Raw genomic sequence first — 24,104 nt, forward strand, 5'->3', positions numbered from 1 at the left:
CCACACCACAGAACTCCACAGCAAAGGAGAGAAGACTGGCAGGATATGACAATTCCAGTTAATTGCAATCCAATACCCAACAAATGCAATCTTTCTTCATCTGACACCTGTCAGTGTCAAGAAATCCAACCACGAGCTAAGTGCAAAGACAGACTCAGTGCTGAAGAAATTATAGAAAAGAATGGAATTGGGCATTCTGGAACTGCATTGCTGTCCTGCTCAGCGTGTTTAGAATCAGTGATTAACTTGCAGGAACAAAATCTATAGCTGGTCTTCCAGCTGGGATCAGGAAACCATCTCCAACAGAAGGGGCTCCTAGAATTTGCCTGGGTGTCACCAACAGCACTACAGGCAGACAGTAGTAGTTGCCAGCTGTGCTTAGTCACACACACAGATAAGCATGCGGGTGATCAGAAAACATCCAAAGCTTTCAGGTCATTTCTATGAAGCTTGTTAGTACCGGTTTACCAGGGTAAAGGGTGTTAAGTCCTATTAATAGCCTCACACACTTTAACCCCTTGTTTCTACTCCCCAGCTACAATGCTTGTGCACTCCCGTACACCTCTTGCTCCTTGAGAGCCCATGGTGTTGCACTGGGAACTTGAACACTGGCGCTGTGGGGAGGGAAAGGGTAAGCAAGGCTATGGCCAGTTATAGTACTGCCCATTGCTGGGTCTGTTGTCAGCCTCACATGATCCATTTAGAGCAGAAAGAAGAAAGTGGAAAGGAGAAAAGAAGGTATTTGCCACCCACAGACAATATCTGCTGCTGAGCGCCACAGGTCTAATTTGTTAAAAGAAGATTTTCAATTGCACATTTGAAGCAGAAATTGACCTTGCTTTACTACCAGAAAGAACAAGAAATCCACAGCAAATAACCTCTGCACTCAACAACAACAAAAAAATTTAAAAAATCAACTGTGTTACTAAAATCAGGGCTCCCATTCATGCCTCCTCTAGAAATATCTGCTGCGAATGAAACACTGTTGCCAAGAAGCACCTGACAAGCAGACAGCTGCTGCAGCATGTGTTTTTCAGGCTGTTATTTCCACAGACTATTACTTCCACACACAACAGAAACTGCAAACTCCATCTTGCAATTTTATTTACCTCATTTATTTGGCTAATTTGTCAGCATGCTATCTTTCAACTTGGTCAAAGAGAACTTCTCAGAACAATGACAGCATAATGTATCTCTGTATGATCATTTGCAGGCTTTTGAGACACCATCATCAGTGGCAAGCCTACAGCTAACATTTCATTGGCATTACTAGCAAGAGGTGGTATAGGTAGTTTCATTGCTGTGGAACTGAGTGTTCTATAACTTAGATTTGTCTTAGGTGTGTTATTTCATCAACAGCTTCAGAAAGCAGAAGAGGATGCTCGTCAAATAAGCTGTCAGTATCCTGATAACTGGCTGAACAATTTCCATGGATACTTCTATTCTTGCTAAGAGCAGCATTACAGAACACATATCTAATGTGTAGAGGTCTCCTCTTTGAATTTAGCTCTAAAACAAGCAAGCAGGTATCACTACACAACAAGACAAATGAAAAGTTAGCCATTTAAACTCAAGGCCCTGAGCTACATCTATGAGGTTAATGAATCGTCCCAATTTGCAAAAGGCTCCAGAGATTAAAACAGTCTGCTCATCTCTAGCTTCATCCCTCTAGCTCAGATATCAATAACAAGTTCATTCACATAAGAACTCACAAAGCAACAGCCTGCCTGAGCCCAACCACAGTAAAGTATATTAAACATAAATGCTAATCAACTGCTTTTCACATAACTACTCCAAAGAACCAGAGAAATGCTTATGGCCCTCGTGGTCAGAGACCACAGCATCACAGAGTTCTTGAGGTTGGAAGGGACCTTTGGCAGTCATCTAGTCCAACCCCCCCTGCTCAAGCAGGGTCACCTGGATGGAGCTGCTTGCGCAGGACCATATCTGTGTGTCATGGATTAACCCCAGCCAGCAACTAAACACCACGCAGCCGCTCACTCACTCCCCCCCACCCAGTGGGATGGGGGAGAAAATTGGGAAAAGAAGCAAAACCCGTAGATTGAGATAAGAACGGTTTAATAGAACAGAAAAGAAGAAACTAATAATGATAATACTAATAAAATGACAACAATAATAATGAAAGGAATGGAATGTACAAATGATGTGCAGTGCAATTGCTCACCACCCGCCAACCGACACCCAGCCAGTCCCCCGAGCAGCGATTCCCCGCTCCCACTTCCCCATTCCTATACTAGATGGGACATCACATAGTATGGAATACACCATTGGCCACTTTGGGTCAGGTGCCCTGGCTGTGTCCTGTGCCAACTTCTTGTGCCCCTCCAGCTTTCTCACTGGCTGGGCATGAGAAGCTGAAAAATCCTTGACTTTAGCCTAAACACTACTGAGCAACAACTGAAAACATCAGTGTTATCAACATTCTTCACATACTGAACTCAAAACATAGCACTGTACCAGCTACTAGGAAGACAGTTAACTCTATCCCAGCTGAAACCAGGACAGTATCCACCCCTTATTCTATACCATTGACGTCATGCACAGTTCCCACACCTTTACTTACATCCTGATCAATCATCATCACCTTTCCATCCCTTTAAGACATATGAACAATGATATATATATATATGTATACACACACAGAGATATCATTCCTTTAGTTCATGGGTCATGCTCATAAAATGTTCATTGAGTTCATTTAGTTTCCAACTCTGGGCTCCATCTGTCATACCAGTCTTTCTAGGCAGGAGGGATGGTGCAAAGTCCTCTCAGTCTGCAGAGCAGAATTGGGCTTCAGTGCGGTGTGACAAGCAGGTGACATTTGGCGCAGCAGGAGGATGGTGTGTATCATTGGATTGTTGCATGCTGGAGTCAGTTCTGGTTCCATCACTACTGCGCTTTGCTCACTTTTATCACAGTTCTTTTCTTGCTTGATCTAAGTGATTCTTACTACAGTACTATGGATATAGCATATAACAATTATAGTAAGGATAACATACACTAGCAGGGTTATATAGCAACTAATATACAGTTTAATTCTGGCTGTTCTCACCTAAAATCAAATCCCCTTGAGGCACACATCGGACTTCCCCATCTTTTCGCATCACCCACCAAGTGCACCCAGGCCCTTGAGCAAAAGCAATCCCACAAATGGGTTTACCTTTGCCTGAGGCAGGAATAACCCAGACTGTCTTCCCTAACATATTTTTTATGTGCACTACAGGGACTTTATCCCCTTCTACAGTACGTAAAAATTCTGACTGGGCAGGGCCACCCCGATTGGCAGATCCTCTGGTGTTGACTAACCAGGTGGCTTTTGCTAAATGTGTATCCCAATGGTTGAAAGTTCCACCCCCCATTGCTCTCAATGTAGTCTTTAACAGTCCATTGTATCGCTCAATTTTCCCAGAGGCTGGTGCATGATAGGGGATATGATACACCCACTCAATGCCATGCTCTTTGGCCCAGGTGTCTATGAGGTTGTTTCAGAAATGAGTCCCATTGTCAGACTCAATTCTTTCTGGGGTGCCATGTCGCCACAAGACTTGCTATTCTAGGCCCAGGATAGTGTTCCGGGCGGTGGCATGGGGGACGGGATATATTTCCAGCCATCCGGTGGTTGCGTCCACCATTGTAAGCACATGGCGCTTGCCTTGGCGAGTTTGTGGGAGTGTGATATAGTCAATCTGCCAGGCTTCCCCATATTTATATTTCAGCCATCGCCCTCCATACCACAGGGGCTTTAACCACTTCGCTTGCTTAATTGCAGCACATGTTTCACATTCATGGATAATATGTGTGATAGTGTCCATGGTCAAGTCCACCCCTCGATCACGAGCCCATCTATATGTTGCATCTCTTCCCTGATGGCCTGAAGCATCATGGGCCCACTGAGCCATAAATAGCTCACCCTTATGTTGCCAGTCCAGGTCCACCTGAGCCACTTCAATCTTGGCAGCCTGATCCACCTGTTGGTTATTTTGATGTTCTTCAGTGGCCCAACTCTTGGGTATGTGAGCATCTACGTGACGTACTTTTACAACCAGATTCTCTAGTCGGGACGCAATATCTTGCCACAGTGTGGCAGCCCAGGTGGGTTTACCTCTGCACTGCCAGTTGCTCTGCTTCCATTGCTGTAGCCACCCCCACAGGGCATTTGCCACCATCCATGAGTCAGTATAGAGATAGAGCACTGGCCACTTCTCTCTTTCAGCAATGTCTAATGCTAGCTGGATGGCTTTCACCTCTGCAAACTGACTCAATTCACCTTCTCCTTCAGCAGTTCCTGCGACTTGTCGTGTAGGACTCCATACAGCAGCTTTCCACCTCCGATGCTTTCCCACGATGCGACAGGATCCGTCAGTGAACAGGGCATATTGCCTCTCATTTTCTGGCAGTTTATTATACAGCGGGGCCTCTTCAGCCCGTGCCACCTCCTCCTCTGGCGACATTCCAAAATCTTTGCCTTCTGGCCAGTCCGCGATCACTTCCACAATTCCTGGGCGACTGGGGTTTCCTATGCGAGCCCGTTGTGTGATCAGTGCAATCCACTTACTCCACGTGGCATCGGTCGCGTGATGTGTAGAGGAGACCCTCCCTTTGAACATCCAGCCCAGCACTGGCAGTCGGGGTGCTAAGAGGAGCTGTGTTTCAGTACCAACTACTTCTGAGGCAGCTTGAACTCCTTCATATGCTGCCAATATCTCTTTTTCAGTTGGAGTATAGCGAGCTTCGGATCCCCGATATCCTCGACTCCAAAACCCCAGGGGTCAGCCTCGGGTCTCCCCAGGTGCTTTCTGCCAGAGGCTCCAGGTAGGGCCATTCTCCCCAGCTGCAGTATAGAGCACATTTTTAACATCTTGTCCTGTCCGGACTGGTCCAAGGGCTACTGCGTGAACAATCTCCTGCTTAATTTGTTCAAAGGCTTGTTGTTGCTCAGGGCCCCATTTAAAATCGTTCTTCTTCTGGGTCACTTGATAGAGAGGGCTTACAATCAGACTGTAATTTGGAATATGCATTCTCCAAAACCCCACGACACCTAAGAAGGCCTGTGTTTCCTTTTTATTAGTTGGTGGAGACATAGCTGCTATTTTGTTAATCACGTCCATTGGGATCTGACAACGCCCATCTTGCCATTTTATTCCTAAAAACTGGATCTCCTGTGCAGGTCCCTTGACCTTACTTTCTTTTATGGCAAAACCGGCTTTCAGAAGGATTTGGATTATTTTCTTCCCTTTCTCAAAGACTTCTTCTGCCATGTTGCCCCATACGATGATGTCATCAATGTACTGCAGGTGTTCTGGAGCTTCACCTTTTTCCAGTGCAGTCTGGATTAGTCCATGGCAAATGGTGGGGCTGTGTTTCCACCCCTGGGGCAATCGATTCCAAGTGTACTGGACACCCCTCCAAGTAAAGGCAAATTGTGGACGACACTCTGCTGCCAGAGGGATTGAGAAAAATGCATTAGCAATGTCAATTGTAGCATACCACTTGGCTGCCTTTGACTCTAGTTCGTATTGAAGTTCTAGCATATCTGGAACGGCAGCACTCAGCGGTGGCGTAACTTCATTCAGGCCGCGATAGTCAACTGTTAGTCTCCACTCCCCATTAGACTTTCACACTGGCCATATGGGACTATTAAAGGGTGAGCGAGTTTTGCTGATCACTCCTTGGCTCTCCAGTTGGCGAATCAACTTGTGGATGGGAATCAGAGAGTCTCGGTTGGTGTGATATTGGCGCCGGTGCACCGTCGTGGTAGCAATTGGTACTTGTTGTTCTTCAACCCTCAGCAACCCCACAATCGAAGGGTCTTGAGAGAGACCAGGCAGGGTAGACAGCTGTTCAATGCCCTCCGTCTCCAAGGCAGCTATACCAAAAGCCCATCGATACCCCTTTGGGTCCTTAAAATACCCTCTCCTGAGATAGTCTATGCCAAGGATGCACGGAGCCTCTGGACCAGTCACAATGGGGTGTTTCTGCCATTCATTCCCAGTTAGGCTTACTTCAGCTTCCAATACAGTTAACTCTTGGGATCCCCCTGTCACACCAGAAATACAAATGGGTTCTGCCCCTTCATAACTTGATGGCATTAGGGTACACTGTGCGCCGGTGTCTACTAGAGCCTTATACTCCTGTGGGTCTAACGTGCCAGGCCATCGAATCCACACAGTCCAATAGACCCGGTTATCCCTTTCCTCCACCTGGCTGGAGGCAGGGCCCCTCTAATTCTGGTCAGAGTATCCAGTATTCACTTCTCGTAAAATTGGCTCAGAAGTCCCTTCAAGAGGATCAGAAATAAGATCAGCCCTTCTACTCTGTTTGGAAACTGGAGTGGCATTTTTCCTGGTAGAATCCCCTTTTGTGGTGGTTTTTCCTCGCAGCTCACGTACCCGTGCATTTAGGACCGAGGTAGGTTTTCCATCCCATTTCCTCATGTCCTCTCCATGATCACATAGGTAAAACCACAGGGCACCTCGCGGTGTGTACCTTCTATATTCTCTCTCTTGGGCAGAGGAGCGCTCACTCCTAATAGCTGAGACATTGGTCCTTACAGCTGGGGAGTAGGACATATCCTCTTTGAATTGCTGGAAATCCTCGGACAGCTTCTCCACAGCCGAAATGCAGGCTTGTAGGGAGGAGGAGAGATTTTCTTCGTATTGACGGAGTTGGCGAGGCACTTCATCCACTGTCGGTGCCTCTTCGTCTTTCCAGGTCATTATTGCCAGTGAGTTGGCATAGGACGATGGTGTGCTCCGTACAAACTTCCGCCACATGGGTCGTGTGCATTGGACTTCGTCTGGATCTTTGGGTAATTGTGGGTTGTCTGGATCATGATGAATTGTCTCTAGCACAGCTAATTCCCTCAGATATTGGATACCTTTTTCCATGGTTGTCCACTTGCTTGATTGACATATAACATCTTCCTTAAAGGGGTACCTTTCCTTCACACTTGACAGGTGTCGCCTCCAGAGGCTGATGGCTTGTGTCCCTCTTCCAATTGCCTTGTCAATGCCACCTTCCCTGGCAAGCGATCCCAGCTGCTTGGCTTCCCTACCTTCTAATTCCAAGCTATTAGCCCCATTGTCCCAGCATTGGAGGAGCCAGGTGATAATATGCTCACCTATACGGCGGCCAAAATCTTTTCGCATATCCCGCAGCTCACTCAAGGATAGGGACCGGGTTATTACCTCTGGTTCTGCCTCTTCCTCCTGTTCCCGTGATGACCCTGGTTCACCTTCATCCTTCGCTAAGCGAACTGATTTTTTTTGTATATTTCTTTTTCTGTACGGGGGCAACTGATACTGGTGCAGGTTGGTCCGCTGGTTCAGTTGCAGTACCGCTCGCCGGGTCTTGGATAACTGCAGTGTCTGTTGCCAAGGTTTGGGTAGCTGCCGTGCTCATTGCCGAGGCTGGAGGGGCTGCAGTGCCTGTCGCTGAGGTTTGAGTGACCGCAGTGCTCATCGTTTTGTTGTTAGGTCCAGAGACCTTCTCTTCCCCTTGAGGGTACTGAGTGGTGTCGAACAGGGCTCGATAGGCATGGGCCAGGCCCCAGCACGTTGCAGTGATTTGTATCTCTCTGGAGCTGCCGGGGTGACAGCATACCTTTTCCAAATATTTTACTAGTTCTTCTGGATTCTGCACTTGTTCAGGGGTGAATTTCCAAAACATTGGAGGTGCCCACTTCTCTAGGTACTTGCCCATACTACCCCACACACCCTGCCACTCATAATTATCCAGCCTTGGGGCAGATCTCTGGGTGATTTTCTTAAATAGTTGTTTAACCTTAAATGAGAGCTGAACCACATTCAGAAGCATGCTAATTCCTAGCAGTAGGGCTAGGACCGTGCTGGTCCCAACATCCCAAGAGTATTCAAATTTTTCAAAATTCTCAAACACCATTGTAACTGGACTGAAGGAGAAAGGAGAAGGGAAGAAAGGTACCCCACCCATAGACTGGTTTTCCAAGGAGGAAAGGTAAATGGTATAATTATTAATAGTTTCCCACAGATGGCTCCCAGAATATAAAGGTGACAATGCTGAGTGCAAGTACCGGATTAATCCCACAGCTGACGACTTTATCATACCATAAACCAGTGTTATACAATACATCAAAGCAAAAACCTTAATCCACCTCCCACGGATGATAAGCAGCAGAAGAGGGACTACATACAGCAAGCGAGGTGATACATAACAGAACTTTAAAAACCAGAGCAACCACTCTAAGAACACATAAATCAACATAATGACCAGCGACTATTAGACCGATATAATGAATGCTTGTAACAAATTTGTTTTAACAAGCTCTGGTCAGGTTTGTCGTTATCTCAACCCTTCGGGCCCCACGTTGGGCGCCAAAAAGGACTGTCGTGGTTTAACCCCAGCCAGCAACTAAACACCACGCAGCCGCTCACTCACTCCCCCCCACCCAGTGGGATGGGGGAGAAAATCGGGAAAAGAAGTAAAACCCGTGGGTTGAGATAAGAACGGTTTAATAGAACAGAAAAGAAGAAACTAATAATGATAATGATAACACTAATAAAATGACAACAGTAATAATGAAAGGAATGGAATGTACAAATTATGTGCAGTGCAATTGGTCACCACCCGCCGACCGACACCCAGCCAGTCCCCCGAGCAGCGATTCCCCGCCCCCACTTCCCCGTTCCTATACTAGATGGAACGTCACATGGTATGGAATACCCTGTTGGCCACTTTGGGTCAGGTGCCCTGGCTGTGTCCTGTGCCAACTTCTTGTGCCCCTCCAGCTTTCTCGCTGGCTGGGCATGAGAAGCTGAAAAATCCTTGACATTAGCCTAAACACTACTGAGCAACAACTGAAAACATCAGTGTTATCAACATTCTTCTCATACTGAACTCAAAACATAGCACTGTACCAGCTACTAGGAAGACAGTTAACTCTATCCCAGCTGAAACCAGGACACTATGTGAATAGATTTTCACAGATAGAGCCTCCACTACCTCTCTGGGCACCCTGTTCCCATGTTCAGCCACTAACACAGTGAAAAATTATTTGCTGATGTTCAGAAGGACCCTCCTGTGTTTCAGTTTGCACCCACTGCCTCTGGTCCTGCCTCATATCCGTCTTGGGCTTAGCGACCATGAAATGATAGAATTCTCAATTCTTGGGAGAGGCAAGGAAGGTGGTCAGCAAAACCACCGCTATGGACTTGTGGAGGGCAGACTTTGGCCTCTTCAAGGCACTGGTTGAGAGAGTCCCTTGGGAGACAGTCCTGAAGGGCAAAGGGGTCCAGGAGGGATGGACATTCTTCAAGAAGGAAATCTTAATGGCTCAGGACCAGGCTATTCCCATGTACTGCAAGTCGAACCGCCGAGGAAAACGACCGGCCTGGCTGAACAGGGAGCTTTTGCTAGGAGTCAAGAAGGAGAGTTTATCATCTCTGGAAGAAAGGGCGGGCAACTTGGGAGGAGTACAGGGATCTTGTTAGATCATACAGAGAGGAAATTAGAAAGGCAAAAGCTCAGCTAGAACTCAATCTGGCCACTATCGTAAGGGACAACAAAAAATGTTTTTACAAATATGTTAACAGTAAAAAGAATCCCAAGGAGAATATCTGTCCTTTAATGGATACAGAAGGGAACGTTGCCACCAAAGATGAGGAAAAGGCCGAGGTACTTAATGCCTTCTTTGCCTCAGTCTTTAATAGTGAGTCCAGTCATCCTCAGGATACTCTACCCCATGAGCTGGAAGGCAAGGATGGAGAGCAGAACATACCCCCCTTAATCCAGGAGGAATTAGTTAGTGACCTACTACGCCATCTGGACACTCACAAATCTATGGGACCTGATGGGATCCATCCAAGAGTACTGAGGGAACTGGCTGAGGTCCTTGCCAAGCCACTCTCCATCATTTATCAGCAGTCCTGGTCAACAGGGCAGGTCCCAGAGGACTGGAGGCTTGCCAATGTGACTCCCATTTACAAGAAGGGTCAGAGGGAGGATCCAGGGAACTACAGGCCTGTCAGCTTGACCTCAGTACCGGGGAAGATTATGGAACAGTTCATCTTGAGAGCACTCACATGGCAAGTCCAGGACAAGCAGGGGATCAGGCCCAGTCAGCATGGGTTTACAAAAGGCAGGTGCTGCTTGACCAACCTGATCTCCTTCTATGACCAGGTGACCTGCCTAGTGGATGAGGGAAAGGCTGTGGATGTTATCTTCCTTGACTTCAGCAAGGCCTTTGACACTGTCTCTCACAGCATACTCCTTGAGAAGCTGGCGGCTCACGGCTTGGACAAGTGCACTCTTCGCTGGGTGAAAAACTGGCTGGATGGACGAGCCCAGAGGGTTGTGGTGAATGGAGTTAAATCTAGTTGGCAGCAGGTCACAAGTGGTGTTCCCCAGGGCTCAGTATTGGGCCCGGTTCTGTTTAATATCTTTATCAATGATTTGGATGAGGGGATTGAGTGCACCCTCAGCAAGTTTGGGGATGACACCAAGTTGGGAGGGAGGGTTGATCTGCTTGAGGGTAGGAAGGCTCTACAGAGGGATCTGGACAGGCTGGATCAATGGGCTGAGGCCAATCATATGAAGTTCAACAAGGCCAAGTGCTGGGCCCTGCACTTCGGTCACAGCAACCCCATGTAGTGCTACAGGCTTGGGGAAGAGTGGCTGGAAAGCTGCCCGGCAGAGAAAGACCTGGGGGTGCTGGTTGACAGCCAGCTGAATATGAGCCAGCAGTGTGCCCAGGTGGCCAAGGCAGCCAACAGCATCCTGGCCTGTATCAGAAATAGTGTGGCCAGCAGGAGCAGGGAGGTGACTGTTATGATGGTTGGACTCAATGATCTTGAAGGTCTTTTCCAACCTAAATGATTCTATGATATCCAGGATCTGAATGCCATACTGAAACAATCACAAATACTGCTTCTTAAAAGAATTCTGCAATACCAATGATAAAGAGTAAGACAGACAGACCACCACTTTCTTTTTACTTTAAAAGAGCTGAAAGCAAAGATCAGACAGTCCAGTCACTGTGCGTACCATCTCCCCAAAGAGAGCCTGGGAGGAATTTGTGACATACAGAAAATCTCAGACTGCAGGACAGCCTGACTTCCAAGCCCACCGATAGGACAGGCCCATGAACCAATGCCAAACTTCAGTCTTACCAGACCCCTCAAAAAGGCCCTTATGTTTTAGCTTCTGCATGAAGACAACTTGCAAATTCTACCCTTCAGAGGAAACTCTTATTTACAATTGTCATAGCCATCCTTCAAAAAGGGTTTGACAGGCCACTCTCCGCTTTCAACATCTAAGAGCAAGTACAACAGTCTCCCCACTTGCACAGAAGAAAATAAGATGCAAAGGGAATTAATTGTCTCCCTCAAAACCTTCTCTATAACAGTTAACACTACAACTAGAGCCAAGAAAGATGAGCAGAACGTGCTCTATGATGGAGTTATTTTTCCTTATGAACTTCAAGGAGAAAAGGCCTAGACTGAATGCCTAAAAAAAGCTCTTATCTTTCAGCCTGATCTTTTTTAATGAAAGGATAATTTTTCACAGAGCTCCTTTAACAGTCATTTAGGCAAGAGACATTTGCTTGACTGCCTTCCTTTTGGAGTCTTAACTCTCATCTTTGACAAATCTCACATCACTGGGTTTGAACTGTGGGACTGTTGTTCTGGAATAATGCTGGCCCTCAAGTAACAACATTGCACAATTAGGACATGGCTTATAGCAACAAATACAAAAGCAACACAAAGCCAAGCAACATCCAAATACCTGCTGTTGTCTACATACATGGATTATGATCCAACATTCGGAATGATGGCATTTTGTCTTCCCAAGTAACCGTTACACATGATGAGGCCCTGCTTTCCTGGGGATGGCTGAACATCTGCCTGCCAATAGGAAGTAGTGAATTATTCCTTGTTTTGCTTTGCTTGCACAGTTTGTTTTAGCTATTAAACTGTCTATCCCAACCCATGAGTTTTCTTACTTTTATCCTTCATATTCCCTCCCCCATCCCACTGGAGGGGGAGTGAGCAAGCAGCTGTGTGGTGCTTAGCTGCCAGCTGGGGTTAAACCACAACACTCATGCAGGAGTTAAACTAAATATCTGACTAGAAGATGGGGGAAAAAAAAAAAAAAAAAAAAAAGGCAGCATAGATCTAGAAACAATTACTCTCTCAAATTTCCACAATGAACTTGCCTACACACACACCCCAGCAGGAAAACAAGAACAGATCACTGCTTTCCAATCTATCAAGTTTCTACAGAAAGAACCACCAAACAAATGGATTTAGAAAGCAACAGCTAAACACAGAAGTTTGAATTTTAACCTGAAGAAAAAAAATACTATGACCACTATAGGTAAAAATCATCTAGCCATTTCTAAGCAGAGCACAGCATTATTAAAATTCTTGTAAGTATTTACCCATGTTCTCTTGTGGATCCAAATGTACAGTGGAACATTTGAAGGTAGTATCTTTACATTGTCTCTCTAGATTAACCACATCTCCCAAGTATAGACAGCTAGTGCTCTCAGTTTTAAAAGAAACAAGCATTTATTTTGACAGGGCTATGGAAAAAAAAAACCTCTTCTTTTTCCAAGTGTTAAGTTTTGAACTAGAAACAGCTTTGAATATAGCATGTTGCTTCAACTAATACACTCTTTTTTACTTCCCTGACAAATAAGGAACACTGACTAAAAAATTGCTTTAAGTGCCAAAGTCTAAGACTGACAATCCATAGTTGCATGCAAGTAGTTTTCCTATGTTCTAGTGTTAACTACTAGTTAAGTTAAATCTTCATCTGTCACGTTAAAAACATATTCAGTTTTCCTCACAGGTCAGGCAGACATTGAACTTTCTCATTTCTCCTCATCTGTATTTAAGAGCTCCGATCGCATATTAAGCTTTCCTATTTTGTAATGCAAAAATAATCCACATACAAATAAAGTGGGATTAAAGCATGATTCAGTTTCTGAACCTTAAAAAAAAAAAAAAGCACAAAAGACAAAGAAAAATAAACTAAGCAGTTAACCATGACAGAACCTGCCCAGTAGAAATCTGTACCTTGGAGGCCCATTTCAAGTGCTCCACAGAAAAGGGCCTGCTAGAAGCACAGCCACAGCAACCTTGAACCACAAACCTGAACCTTCAGTGAGTTTTCCAGCATCAGCTGGAACTGATGGGAGAGTTGAATTTGGTGGCTGTATACAACAGGTGTCCAGGTTTGGATATGACACTAACCTTCACAGTAAGTGTTGGACAGCATGCCCACTCTCAATTTCTTCTAACTAGAAAGGAATTAAGACAAATACCATTTATGAGCTTCAGTTGCTGTATTTATACTAATGACCCTGCTTTCACAGAAGTTGCTCAACTTCTTAAACTTCTCAAACTTCTTAAAAGGTGAAGTGTGTTCTCCTACTTACTTTTGCATTAGAAACTCTAAATGCATCAAGTCTGATCTTACATGGTTTTGCTAAAGGAAAAAAAATTAAAAGTGAGATGGTAGGGTCACCACATTTGGGGAAAAAAAAAAAAACAACACTATTCAAATTTAAGTCTTTATTGAAAAATTCCAGACTCAGTGAATTGATGCTTTGTTTGATAAGCCTCTGGCTGAACCTTTTACTAACAACAGGGCAGGCTTCAGCAGAATCATGCTTGCAGTACTAGTGGATTAAACCATTTGGGACACTCAGCTCTTTCAGGGACCTGCAGTCCAGGTAATTGAGACCAGCAGGAGTGCTCCAAGGCCCTCGCTGAAGTGAACCTGAGAACCAGTTTCACTGAGCAGCAGCAGGTCCTAGGTGAACTTAAAGCACATTGGTTTCAGATAATTTAATAGTTAAAAAATGCAATCCACAAACTCAATGCCTTGTTTACAAGATGGCTTTAATAATGAGCATTTGCCTTAGCTAAAGTAGCAGAGAAACATGCAGCTTCCTAAAACAAAGCCCTACTAAGAATCAGCACAACCTAGGCCCCAGGTTCAAATTCTCTATAAAGCTTTAAACATGAATCAAGTCTTCAATTTCAAATTACTGCCGAGTTGCAAGCTGCAGGCATTAAACGCAGTTCCTCTGGGTTATTAGATATCATACAGACCATTAATTGCTTGCTTATAAAAAAATGTGGTAGGTTAACCCATATAGTAGGTCAGTACCTACCATAAAAGAAAGGTAGTAGGCTGGTCCTACCTGACCTGTCTACTGTTGACTGCTGAACTAACCAGTTGTCAATTGCTCAGAATTGTTCCTAATAGTTTGGCCATTTGCTAGGTTTCTACCAGTTTGGTACTTCACCCCTCGTGCTGTAAAAGCCCAGTAGGCTGCTTTAGCTAGGAAATTTTTTTTTTTTTTTGCTTATACTTTCCTCACTGTTTTCTTCAGCAACTTAGACCCCTCACTTTCATTATATAGTCACAGAAGCCTTTCAAATGTTGCCTTTATATCTGCAATAGAGTAATGATCATAAAGTGTTTTGCATATTGCAGCATTTTGTATTCCATTACTTCTGTAGTAGCTGACTTCAATAATTTCTTCACTTGGTAAATGAAACTGACAACATTATGTTCCTGAAGCTTTATAAAAATGCTGCTTTGGGGCAAGAGTTCGATCTACACATGAAGTAAAAGTGCCATAAACCATTTTCTAATTCTTCATCTACCACATTAAAGTATTATTGTAATTTTAACCACAATTGAAGAATACACAGTGGTTTGTAATTCAAAGACTAATGCAGAGCAAATTGTGTTAACTATAAACAAATCAGTAACTATTTTCTGCACTAACAGGTTTCTAGAAATCCAGTGCAATCCAGACAATTCAATCATTCAGTTCTCATTACTTCAGCAGGACACTAACATAACAATATCATAAATCACAACTAGCTAAGTACTTTAATATTAAAGTCACTTCCAAAAAGCAGCCTTTTTCAGCTGTATAAAGTACCAGATGCTTGGTGAGATAGTCCATGAAGTTTAGTTTAGCTACACTGAAATGCCCTACTTCTGCATCTATTTGCTATATATGACTGAGTATACTTGAATGGGGTGCTGGAAAAAACCAAACACTATGGAAAAAGGAATTACTCCATTCCATCCATTTGTTTCCATTTTCCAGACTCCTCCTATGACAGAATGACAAACTAGAAGGAACTTTTTAATAAAGCAGAAGCAACTAAAGTTACTTAGCATTGATGCGAGTATATCAAATTTCAAATGTAAAGATAAACAAATGCACACTGTGGTTGTGTAACTTGAACAACATTTAATACCCATCTCAGTTTCCAATGGACTAGCTCAAAATTTTTATTTCTAAAAAAAGTGTCTTTAGCTTTATATAATCTTGGTGTACTACAGTCTGTCTTGACTTCTGTATGCTTCAAATTCAGTAGATTGAGACAATTCCCCCCCCCCCTTTTTGGGAAGAGGTAGAGCCAACTATAGTCCTACCAGTTTTTAAATGCTTTATGCATTCCCTAGAAGAAGAAAATCTGCAAGAATAATTCACATTACAAAATAAGCAACCAGAGATTGGTAGTCTGAAATCATCAGAATGATGAAAAGCTTCACGGTACCACTTCATTCATTAAATAAGTTTCCATTTAAAGATACTATCTTCAAATGTACCACTGTACCATTTGGATCCACAAAAGAACACAGGAATAAATACTTAACCCAATACTTACTGCTTTTTAGAATAGCTCAACTTTTTTTTTTTAATTTAAGAAAACTCAAGGTCTTCTAAATTTTTTAAGAAAAAAAGACTCTGCTGAGTTATCTGATTTCATTTAAAAATTAGAATTCAGTTGAACTTTTTCTTTCTGCTACCTTCCTTGCATCTGTAAAAATCCTAGTGTTTTGAAAATATTTAAGTAACCTCTTCTAATGAGAGTTCTAGTGGATCGCAGGCATCTGGATTTAAGTACAAGCCTCTAAAACAGAAATCTAAGAACAAAATGCCTGGCTAGTTTCCAAAAGTGTACCTTGGAGCAGTGGTGTGAAATTCACAAACCCAAAAGGCTGGCAGTTAGGAAAGGTAATTCAAAAGTGATACAAAAAAATACATCTTTCACCATTTAATGTAAAAGAAGGTAAAGAGTTTTTTCTGTAATAAAAAAATCATTTATCAAGTTTGAGGTAAAATAGTATATTTCCCAAGAGAGAATTTTAAGAAACATGAAAACTTTAATGCACAGATTAGTAACAGCTGGTGCTGTAAGCATCTAAATTGGGGGGGGGGGGCTGCTTACACACACACCCCCCCACACACAATTCTGTGGGTTTTGTTTTTGTGTGCAAGAACATACAAGCTCCAACTGAAGCTCTCCTACCTGTTGGGAGATACTCCTTCCTGACCAGCCTGGCTCAGTATGTTGTTGGTGCCCTATATTAAAGATGAGTTCACATTGTGCCTGTTTCAGAGGAGGCAATACCCTGCTAACAGGATACCTTTTCTCTACCCAGATACCAGTTTTCAAGAAAGCTGTATGAGCTTCACATTTCCGAGATGACCATCCCTGCCAATTTGTTGCAGTGGTCCAAAAGAGCCAAAACTTGTTTCAAACCTCCAACTCCTTGCTTTCCCTCCCCACTCCAAATAAAGGCACATAAAACAGTCACAGTAGAGTATCAACTGTAGTCCACACTGAATCATTTTCTTCCAATTAAGACCAAAATGAACATAACTTTTCATTTGACAAGACATCTTCAAAGGTAATTAAAACTGCATATGAAGTGCTAATTTTGTTGACCTTCCCTAAACACCCTCCAGCAGCGAGAAGTTAGCAATTGCATCTCAATTCTGCTATCAAACAAAAAAATAGGACTCAGGAAGTTAGCTTTATCTATTACTGGGACATTAAGTTCTCTTAGTTTATATAAGGACAACAGCAATGCTTGCTCTGTATAGGTTTTCTGAGAGCGAAATAAGCAGTTGTAAGTGTCCTTGAAATTCTTTCAGGACACACAGTAGCTTTCAGTATTAGTTGACTGGATCATTGTCCTGGTTTCAGCTGGGATAGAGTTAACTGTCTTCCTAGTAGCTGGTACAGTGCTATGTTTTGAGTTCAGTATGCAAAGAATGTTGATAACACTGATGTTTTCAGTTGTTGCTCAGTAGTGTTTAGACTAATGTCAAGGATTTTTCAGCTTCTCATGCCCAGCCAGTGAGAAAGCTGGAGGGGCACAAGAAGTTGGCACAGGACACAGCCAGGGCACCTGACCCAAACTGGCCAACAGGGTATTCCATACCATGTGACGTCCCATCCAGTATAGGAACGGGGAAGTGGGGGCAGGGATTCGCCGCTCGGGGGACTGGCTGGGTGTCGGTCAACAGGTGGCGAGCAATTGCACTGCACATCATTTGTACATTCCAATCCTTTCATTATTGCTGTTGTCATTTTATTAGTGTTATCATTATCATTATTAGTTTCTTCTTTTTCTGTTCTATTAAACCGTTCTTATCTCAACCCACGGGTTTTGCTTCTTTTCCCGATTTTCTCCCCCATCCCACTGGGTGGGGGGGAGTGAGTGAGCGGCTGCGTGGTGTTTAGTTGCTGGCTGGGGTTAAACCACAACACTGTCATTTCTGGTAAGCAAACTGTAGGGACTTAGGAAAATTACTAGTATTTTTATTTAACTTATAGCTGGTAACTGCAAGTGTTAGAAATCCAATAGTCTCTTTAAATCTCATGAAGGCAAACAAAATTGTTCCTTGTGTAATTCGATGCATGGAATTTATTGATGCAACACTTTTTAAAAAAGTGCTGGGTCATTTTGGGGCATTTTTCTTTCCCAATATTAGAAATCTCTCATTTTTATAGGGCTCTAATCTCCCTTCTGAACTAAAGGCTCTGAAAACCTGTACAACAGCATTCAGAGCACTTAATCACACTTTTCAGAATAGTTCAGAATTAGAATACCAATTATGATAGTCAGATGTGTTTAAATACAGTTATCAATAGATTTAAGACTCATTTGTAAGTGTGTAAGAGCATTTGCCACAAGATATATTAAAAATAACCACCTGGAGCAAGCAAGCATAACATGTATGTAGAGATGCAATGAAAGATTTAATCTTTTACAGATCTACTAAATACTCTTTCAAGAGTGTTTGCCCTTGCTCTCCATCTCTCCCCCATCTGTTCTGCTTTTCTGCTGTCTAGACTGTTTATTCACCTCGCCCATCTCTATTTGCACAGAGAAAGAATTCAGGAATTCTGACCTTGCAACCTTTAATAGTGTTTGTATAGTACAACTCACTTGGTGTGTCCAAAAAAAAAAAAAAAAGCCACAGAAGTATTTAGGCCACAGCTGCTCAGGGCCTCTGTTTTCTATTAAAAGTGTCAGACAGCCAGTTTTGATATTCAGATATTCTGCTTCTTGAAGTATGCTATGATTTATATAGCATATCATATATATGATATGATTTCTATCATATTTTAATATATATTGGTGTATGCCAATGATTCATCTTCAGCCTCCTTAAATATGGAACAAATCCTATTTAATTAGAGGCCCAAAGGCACACATGCAGTGTTGCTTGTGCATTAAGACAGAAAATGCAGTAAGTCACTTAATATGTAAACACACTGATTGCAACAGCCAAGTTCAGGTCTGCTCTCCTGTCTCAGTGATCATGCACAACTGATTAAGCCTACAATGATCATTATTTGTGCTATACTAAAATCTGAAGCTTTCAAGTAGAGATGTCAGTTATCTTCCAAGAACTTGCAAACATCTCTTCTGCCCACAACTGGTAGGCAAACAAGCCCAGGTACAGCTTCCCAAATCTAAGCCTCCAATATTGCCCTGAAATTGAATTTTTGTATTTAAGATAACCAGCATCTGGACATCTGAAGATCTGTGACAAATGACAAAGGCACCATGCCCCTCTGCTGGTATGGGCTCCCTCATGCCACAACACTGCCACTCCACAAGCCAGATCTAGGGTCACCTGAGCTTGAGCCCCTGCAATATAACATCATCAGGTGAGCTAAGCTTTTCCTATACACTTCTGCTTTCACTCTTTGCTGCTACCCCAATAGCAGCCTTTCACACGAGCCTCAATTCCTACCCTGCTCTCTGTATGGCTGTTCTGCATGACTGAGCTCCCACACCAGATTCATGACTGCTTCAAATCATGACCTTCAGGATAAATTGAGCATCACCCTGGGTAGCAGCAGTAGGGACTCGCTGCACATCCAAGGACAGTGTCTGGTCTGTTCCTCAGAGACCAGTAGTCTTGGGACCAGCTTCTCAAGCCTCCCCAGGAGAAGCAGGGACACAGGGAACACAGAGTGCCACTAACCTCAGGAAGCAAAAAACATCACGATCCCAAGCTGCCCGCAAAGGATACGACACAGAGAGGGAAGGACACTTTGCAGCACTCTGCTGAAGAAGTGATCTCTGTCTACAGTAGAGAGGGTAAGAGTCTCCTGAACCTTCATCTAACATATTTACTGAGAATGCCGTTAGCTCAGAGTTTGAGGGAAAAAAAATTGAGACCAGAGCCATAGCAAAATGTAAATACAGAAATTTTTTACAGGTCAGCTAAAAAAATGTGAAAAACAGAAATTCTCCTTACTGCACTGACTCTCTTATTTCCTATTTCAAATATATAATTTCAGAAGAGCTTTTCAGTGTGTTATTGCACAAATCTCTGTTTTCCCACCCACGCAGCAAGAACCTAACAATATTGCTAAACACAGTTAGGCAAGTTAGCGTTGCCAGGTAGACAAAGCCTATGAGTTTTATTGCTGCAACTCCTCACGTAGAGGTATTTTGAGAGGAAAGCTAGATTTAAAAAAGCACCAGTTTTCTAGAATAAAAAAAAAAAATGGAGAATTAACTTCTTATACCTGCAAGTTTCTCCAAAAGGACAAACTCTAAGGTGCTTCTGCAACTACTACAATCAGACACTGTGCATTTACAGGTGGTGGTGGTGGTTTGTTTGTTTTGTTTTTTTTTTTAAACACATCTTCAGACTGATACAAGTTACCAATCCTGCAAAACATTCATTTGTGTGAGAAGAGAAACTGCAGCTATCACTACATCCAATGGAGAGCACCTTTAGGGATGTTCAACACTCACTAACCAATTCACTATTCCAGTCTTGCCTGTACACAAGCAGTTAAGGAAAGGTGAACAAACAGGCCATTTTGGTTTTCTTGGTTTTAGCTGTGCACTGAGGACAACCTGACTCTCTATACTTAACACCAAGAAATGCTTCCTCAATAGAAGCTTAAACAGAGACAGAAAAGCAGTCTTACAGATGAGCTGAAAGAGACATTGCTTTTCCATAACTACCATATGAAAGGAAGTACAGGGACATTTTGGCAACAGGAACCTACATTGTAGGTAAGAATAAGAACACAAGGTGAAGTTTCCACATTAAACTTGATATCATATGAAATTTGATTAGAGAGCTTTACAAAACATGTAAAAATGTTTGGACAGGAATTCCATACGAGATGGATGACCAACTGAAGTATACAGGAAAAACAGAAGAACTATCTTACTTTAGATACTGTACTTTTTAACCTAGTTCTTTACAAAGGAAGGCTATACAAGTGTATTGGGTTTGTGTGGCAAGGTTTTGATAGCAAGGACTACAGGGGTGGCTTCTGTGAGAAGCTGCTAGAAGCTTCCCCTATGTACAATACAGCCAATGCCAACTGGCTCTAAGACAGACCCCGCAGCTGGCCAAGGCCAAGCCAATCAGCAACAGCAGTAGTGCCTCTGTGATAACTTATTTAAGAAGCTGGGGGGGAACTGCGCAACAGGAGCAGCAGTGAGAAGAGAGGAGTGAGAATATGTGAAACAACTAAGCAGACACCAAGGTCAGTGAAGAAGGAGGGGGAGGAGGTGCTCCAGGCACCAGAGCAGACTGCCCTGCAGCTCATGGTGAAGACCATGGTGAGGCAGGCTGTCCCCCTGCAGCCCATGGAGGTCCATGGTGGAGCAGATATCCACCTGCAGCTCCATGGAGGACCCCACGCCAGAGCACCCCCATGGGAAGCCCACACTGGAGCAGGCTTCTAGCAGGACCTGTGGAGAGAGGAGCCCATGCTGGAGCAGGTTTGATGGCAGGACTTGTGACCCCACGGGGGACTTGCACTGGAGCAGTCTGTTCCTGAAGGACTGCACCTGGTGGAAGGGACCCATGCTGGAGCAGTTCGTGAAGAACTGTAGCCTGTGGGAAGAACTCATGTTGGAGAAGTTCATGGAGAACTGTCTCCCGTGGGAGGGATGCCACGCTGGAGCAGGGGAAGAGTGTGAGGAGTCCTCCCCCTAAGGAGGAAGGAGCAGCAGAGACAACATGTGATGAACTGACTGCAACCCACATTCCCCATCCCCCTGTGCTGCTCAGGGGGAGGAGGTAGAGAATTCAGGAGTGAAGTCGTGCCTGGGAAGAAGGGAGGGGTGGAGGGAAGGTGTTTTAAGAATTGGTTTTATTTTTCATTACCCTACTCTGATTTGATTGGTAATAAATTAAACTAATTTTCCCCAAGTCAAGTCTGTTTTGCCCATGACAGTAATTGGTGAATGATCTCTCCCTGTCCTTATCTCGACCCATGAGCCTTTCATTATATTTTCTCTCCCCTGTTGTCCCAGTTTCAGCTGGGATAGGGTTAATTTTCTTTCTAGTAGCTGGTATAGTGCTATGGTTTCGATTCAGTACGAGAAGAATGTTGATAACACGCCAATGGTTTCAGTTGTTGCTAAGTAGTGTTTAGACTAAAGTCAAGGATTTTTCAGCTTCTCATGCCCAGCCAGCGAGAAGGCTGGAGGGGCACAAGAAGTTGGGATGGGACACAGCCAGGACAGCTGACCCAAACTGGCCAAAGGGGTATTCCATACCATGTGATGTCATGCCTAGTATATAAATTAAGGGGAGTTGGCCTGGGCAGGGGGGGATCACCGCTCAGGAACTAACTGGTTATCGGTCAGCAAGTGACAAGCAATTGCATTGTGCATCACTTGTTTTGTATATTCCAATTCTTTTATTATTATTGTCATTTTATTATTGCTGTTATCATTTTTAGTTTCTTCTGTTCTATTAAACTGTTCTTGTCTCAACCCATGAGGTTTTTTGGGGTTTTTTTTTTCCCCCCCTATTTTCTCCCCCATCCCACTGGGTGGGGGGTGGAAGTGAGTGGCTGCATGGTGCTTAGTTGCTGGCTGAGGTTAAACCACAACACCTGTCCAGTTGAGGAGGGGGAGTGATAGAGCATCTTTAGTGAGTACCTTGCATCCAGCCAGGGTCAACCCACCACAACCACTATATCATTTGTCCCTGCTACATAAGTGCATTTGAAAGTTTACTCCAAATGCAGTAAGTGAACAGAGGTCTAACATTTCCCATTGTAGGAGACCAAAGACTAGACAGACCCAAATTAATGGTCTTATTCAGAATTAAGACAGTAGTATGAGCTCATGACCTGGTCTGCACAGACTGCTGACAACCAAAGTAACTCCAGCAGGTACCGTCCTTTAGCCCACCAGTGGCAGATGACACAGAGCACTGAAAGGAGACAGTCACAGGGTACACATAAGACAGGACAGGGTCACTGAGCTTGGTGGAGATGAAGACACAAGACACTGGGTACACATATCAACTCTTAAAGATACCTGCTTTCCTTAGTATACCTTCATTAACATAATAGCCACTGTTTTTGTACTGAATGTTTCTTAAAGACCAGATAAAAAGGCAAGACAGACAGATGTGAATGAGAGATTTAGCTGTTTAGCTAGAGGAGTTCAAAAAAAAACCTGAAGGATGAAGTGAGGAAGCAAGACAAGGATACAGAGCAAAGGAGCAGGAAGAAACGAGAACAAGTCCTCTCTAAGCCTCAGAGGGGATTTTCACAACATAGTGTTTTCCTCAGCATGCACTTCCCTAAATATAGTCTTTATATTACACTTTACAAAAAAAAAAATTGTAGCTTGCTGAACACTACTGGAATTACTCCGGGAATAAAACCCAAACACGCTTACTACACAAATACCTCAGCAATTTGCAGTAGATGAATAAAGGGAGGTTAAGCTCATAACCCCTCTCCTAGCCTACCGCAGCGAGCAGCGCCGCTCACCACCTCACAGAGACGGGCTTAAGGGCCTCGGGAGGCGGCGAGATGGACACAACCTCCCGGCAACGGCCGACCGCGGGGAGAGCGGCCGCACCCTCGGCCCACGGCGCCGCCCCACGCACCAAAACAAGGGGAAGCCTCGGGCCTACTCCGGACACCCCTTCCCCACGCACACGGCCCAGCAGGCCCCTCCAGGGCCTGGGCATCGCCTTCGTAACTCCTCAAACCTCCCCGCGCCCGGACACGTCCCCACAGCCCAGCCCCACCGCGACCCCAGCGGTAGCGCCCGGGGAGGCTGGGACCACCGTCCCCTCCCACCGCTCACCAGCTGCTTAAGGTCCTCCTCGGAGAGCCCAGCGTAGCGGTACCGCTGCTGCTCGAACTCGTACCGCGTCGTCTTCACCACCACCGCTACCCGCGCCGGCCAGAATCCGCCACCCGCCGCCTCGAGCCTACCGCAGCCCCGTCGCCGCGGCACGCACGGCCCAGGCCCCACCACCGCACAGCGGGCAGCGGGGCTCAGGCCGCAGGAGACGAGGAGACGCCGGCGAGCGCCACCGAGCAGCGGCAGCCCCGGCAGGGCAGAGGAAGCCCCCACCGCCCGCTGGCAGAGCAGCGAGGAACAGCGGGCTACCACCCGGCTGACAAAGCAGAAGTAGCCGTAGAAAAAGCCCCGGAAAGAGGACATCGCCCGAGCTCGCTCTCCCCCAGGGCAGGAGCCTGCAGCCAGCACGCACAACGGCTGCTCCCACTCAGCACACGTGACGCGGTCGTGCCGCAACACCCCGCCCCTCCCCGCGCGCAGGCGCTACCCCCACCAATGCCGAAGAACGCCGCAACGCGTCTACCCTTCGCGGGAGTGGCGGGGAGCGCTTCTGAGCTGGGCCTGGTGCAGTGTGCACATGCGTCCTTCCCGACCAACCGAGCCGGCCCGAGGAAGGGAAGGAGGGGAGAGTGTGTAGCGAGTGCTTGCCTTCTAGTGCTTTGGGAGCATGGACT

General features: G+C 44.8%; 1 protein-coding gene across 4 annotated transcripts in view; it reads right to left on the reverse strand.

The window, feature by feature from the left end:
* The window catches only part of LOC128136098 (NAD kinase 2, mitochondrial-like), a 53,823-nt gene extending 29,939 nt beyond the window's left edge, over window positions 1-23,884 (reverse strand). For 3 of the 4 annotated variants that reach the window (XR_008233254.1, XR_008233255.1, XM_052775212.1), the window contains exon 1: window positions 23,431-23,884. Coding sequence is in view for 1 of the 4 variants with exons in the window: in XM_052775212.1 (XP_052631172.1) it covers window positions 23,431-23,793 (363 nt within the window). In the remaining 3 variants the exon portion in view is untranslated. Of the gene's footprint in view, window positions 1-11,799; window positions 11,901-23,430 lie in introns of all 4 variants that reach the window. The other variant, XM_052775213.1, reaches the window with a different exon arrangement.
* Between the last annotated feature and the right edge of the window lie 220 nt (window positions 23,885-24,104).

Source organism: Harpia harpyja, chromosome W, assembly GCF_026419915.1.
Source record: "Harpia harpyja isolate bHarHar1 chromosome W, bHarHar1 primary haplotype, whole genome shotgun sequence".
In the NCBI taxonomy this organism is placed as follows: Eukaryota; Metazoa; Chordata; class Aves; order Accipitriformes; family Accipitridae; genus Harpia; species Harpia harpyja.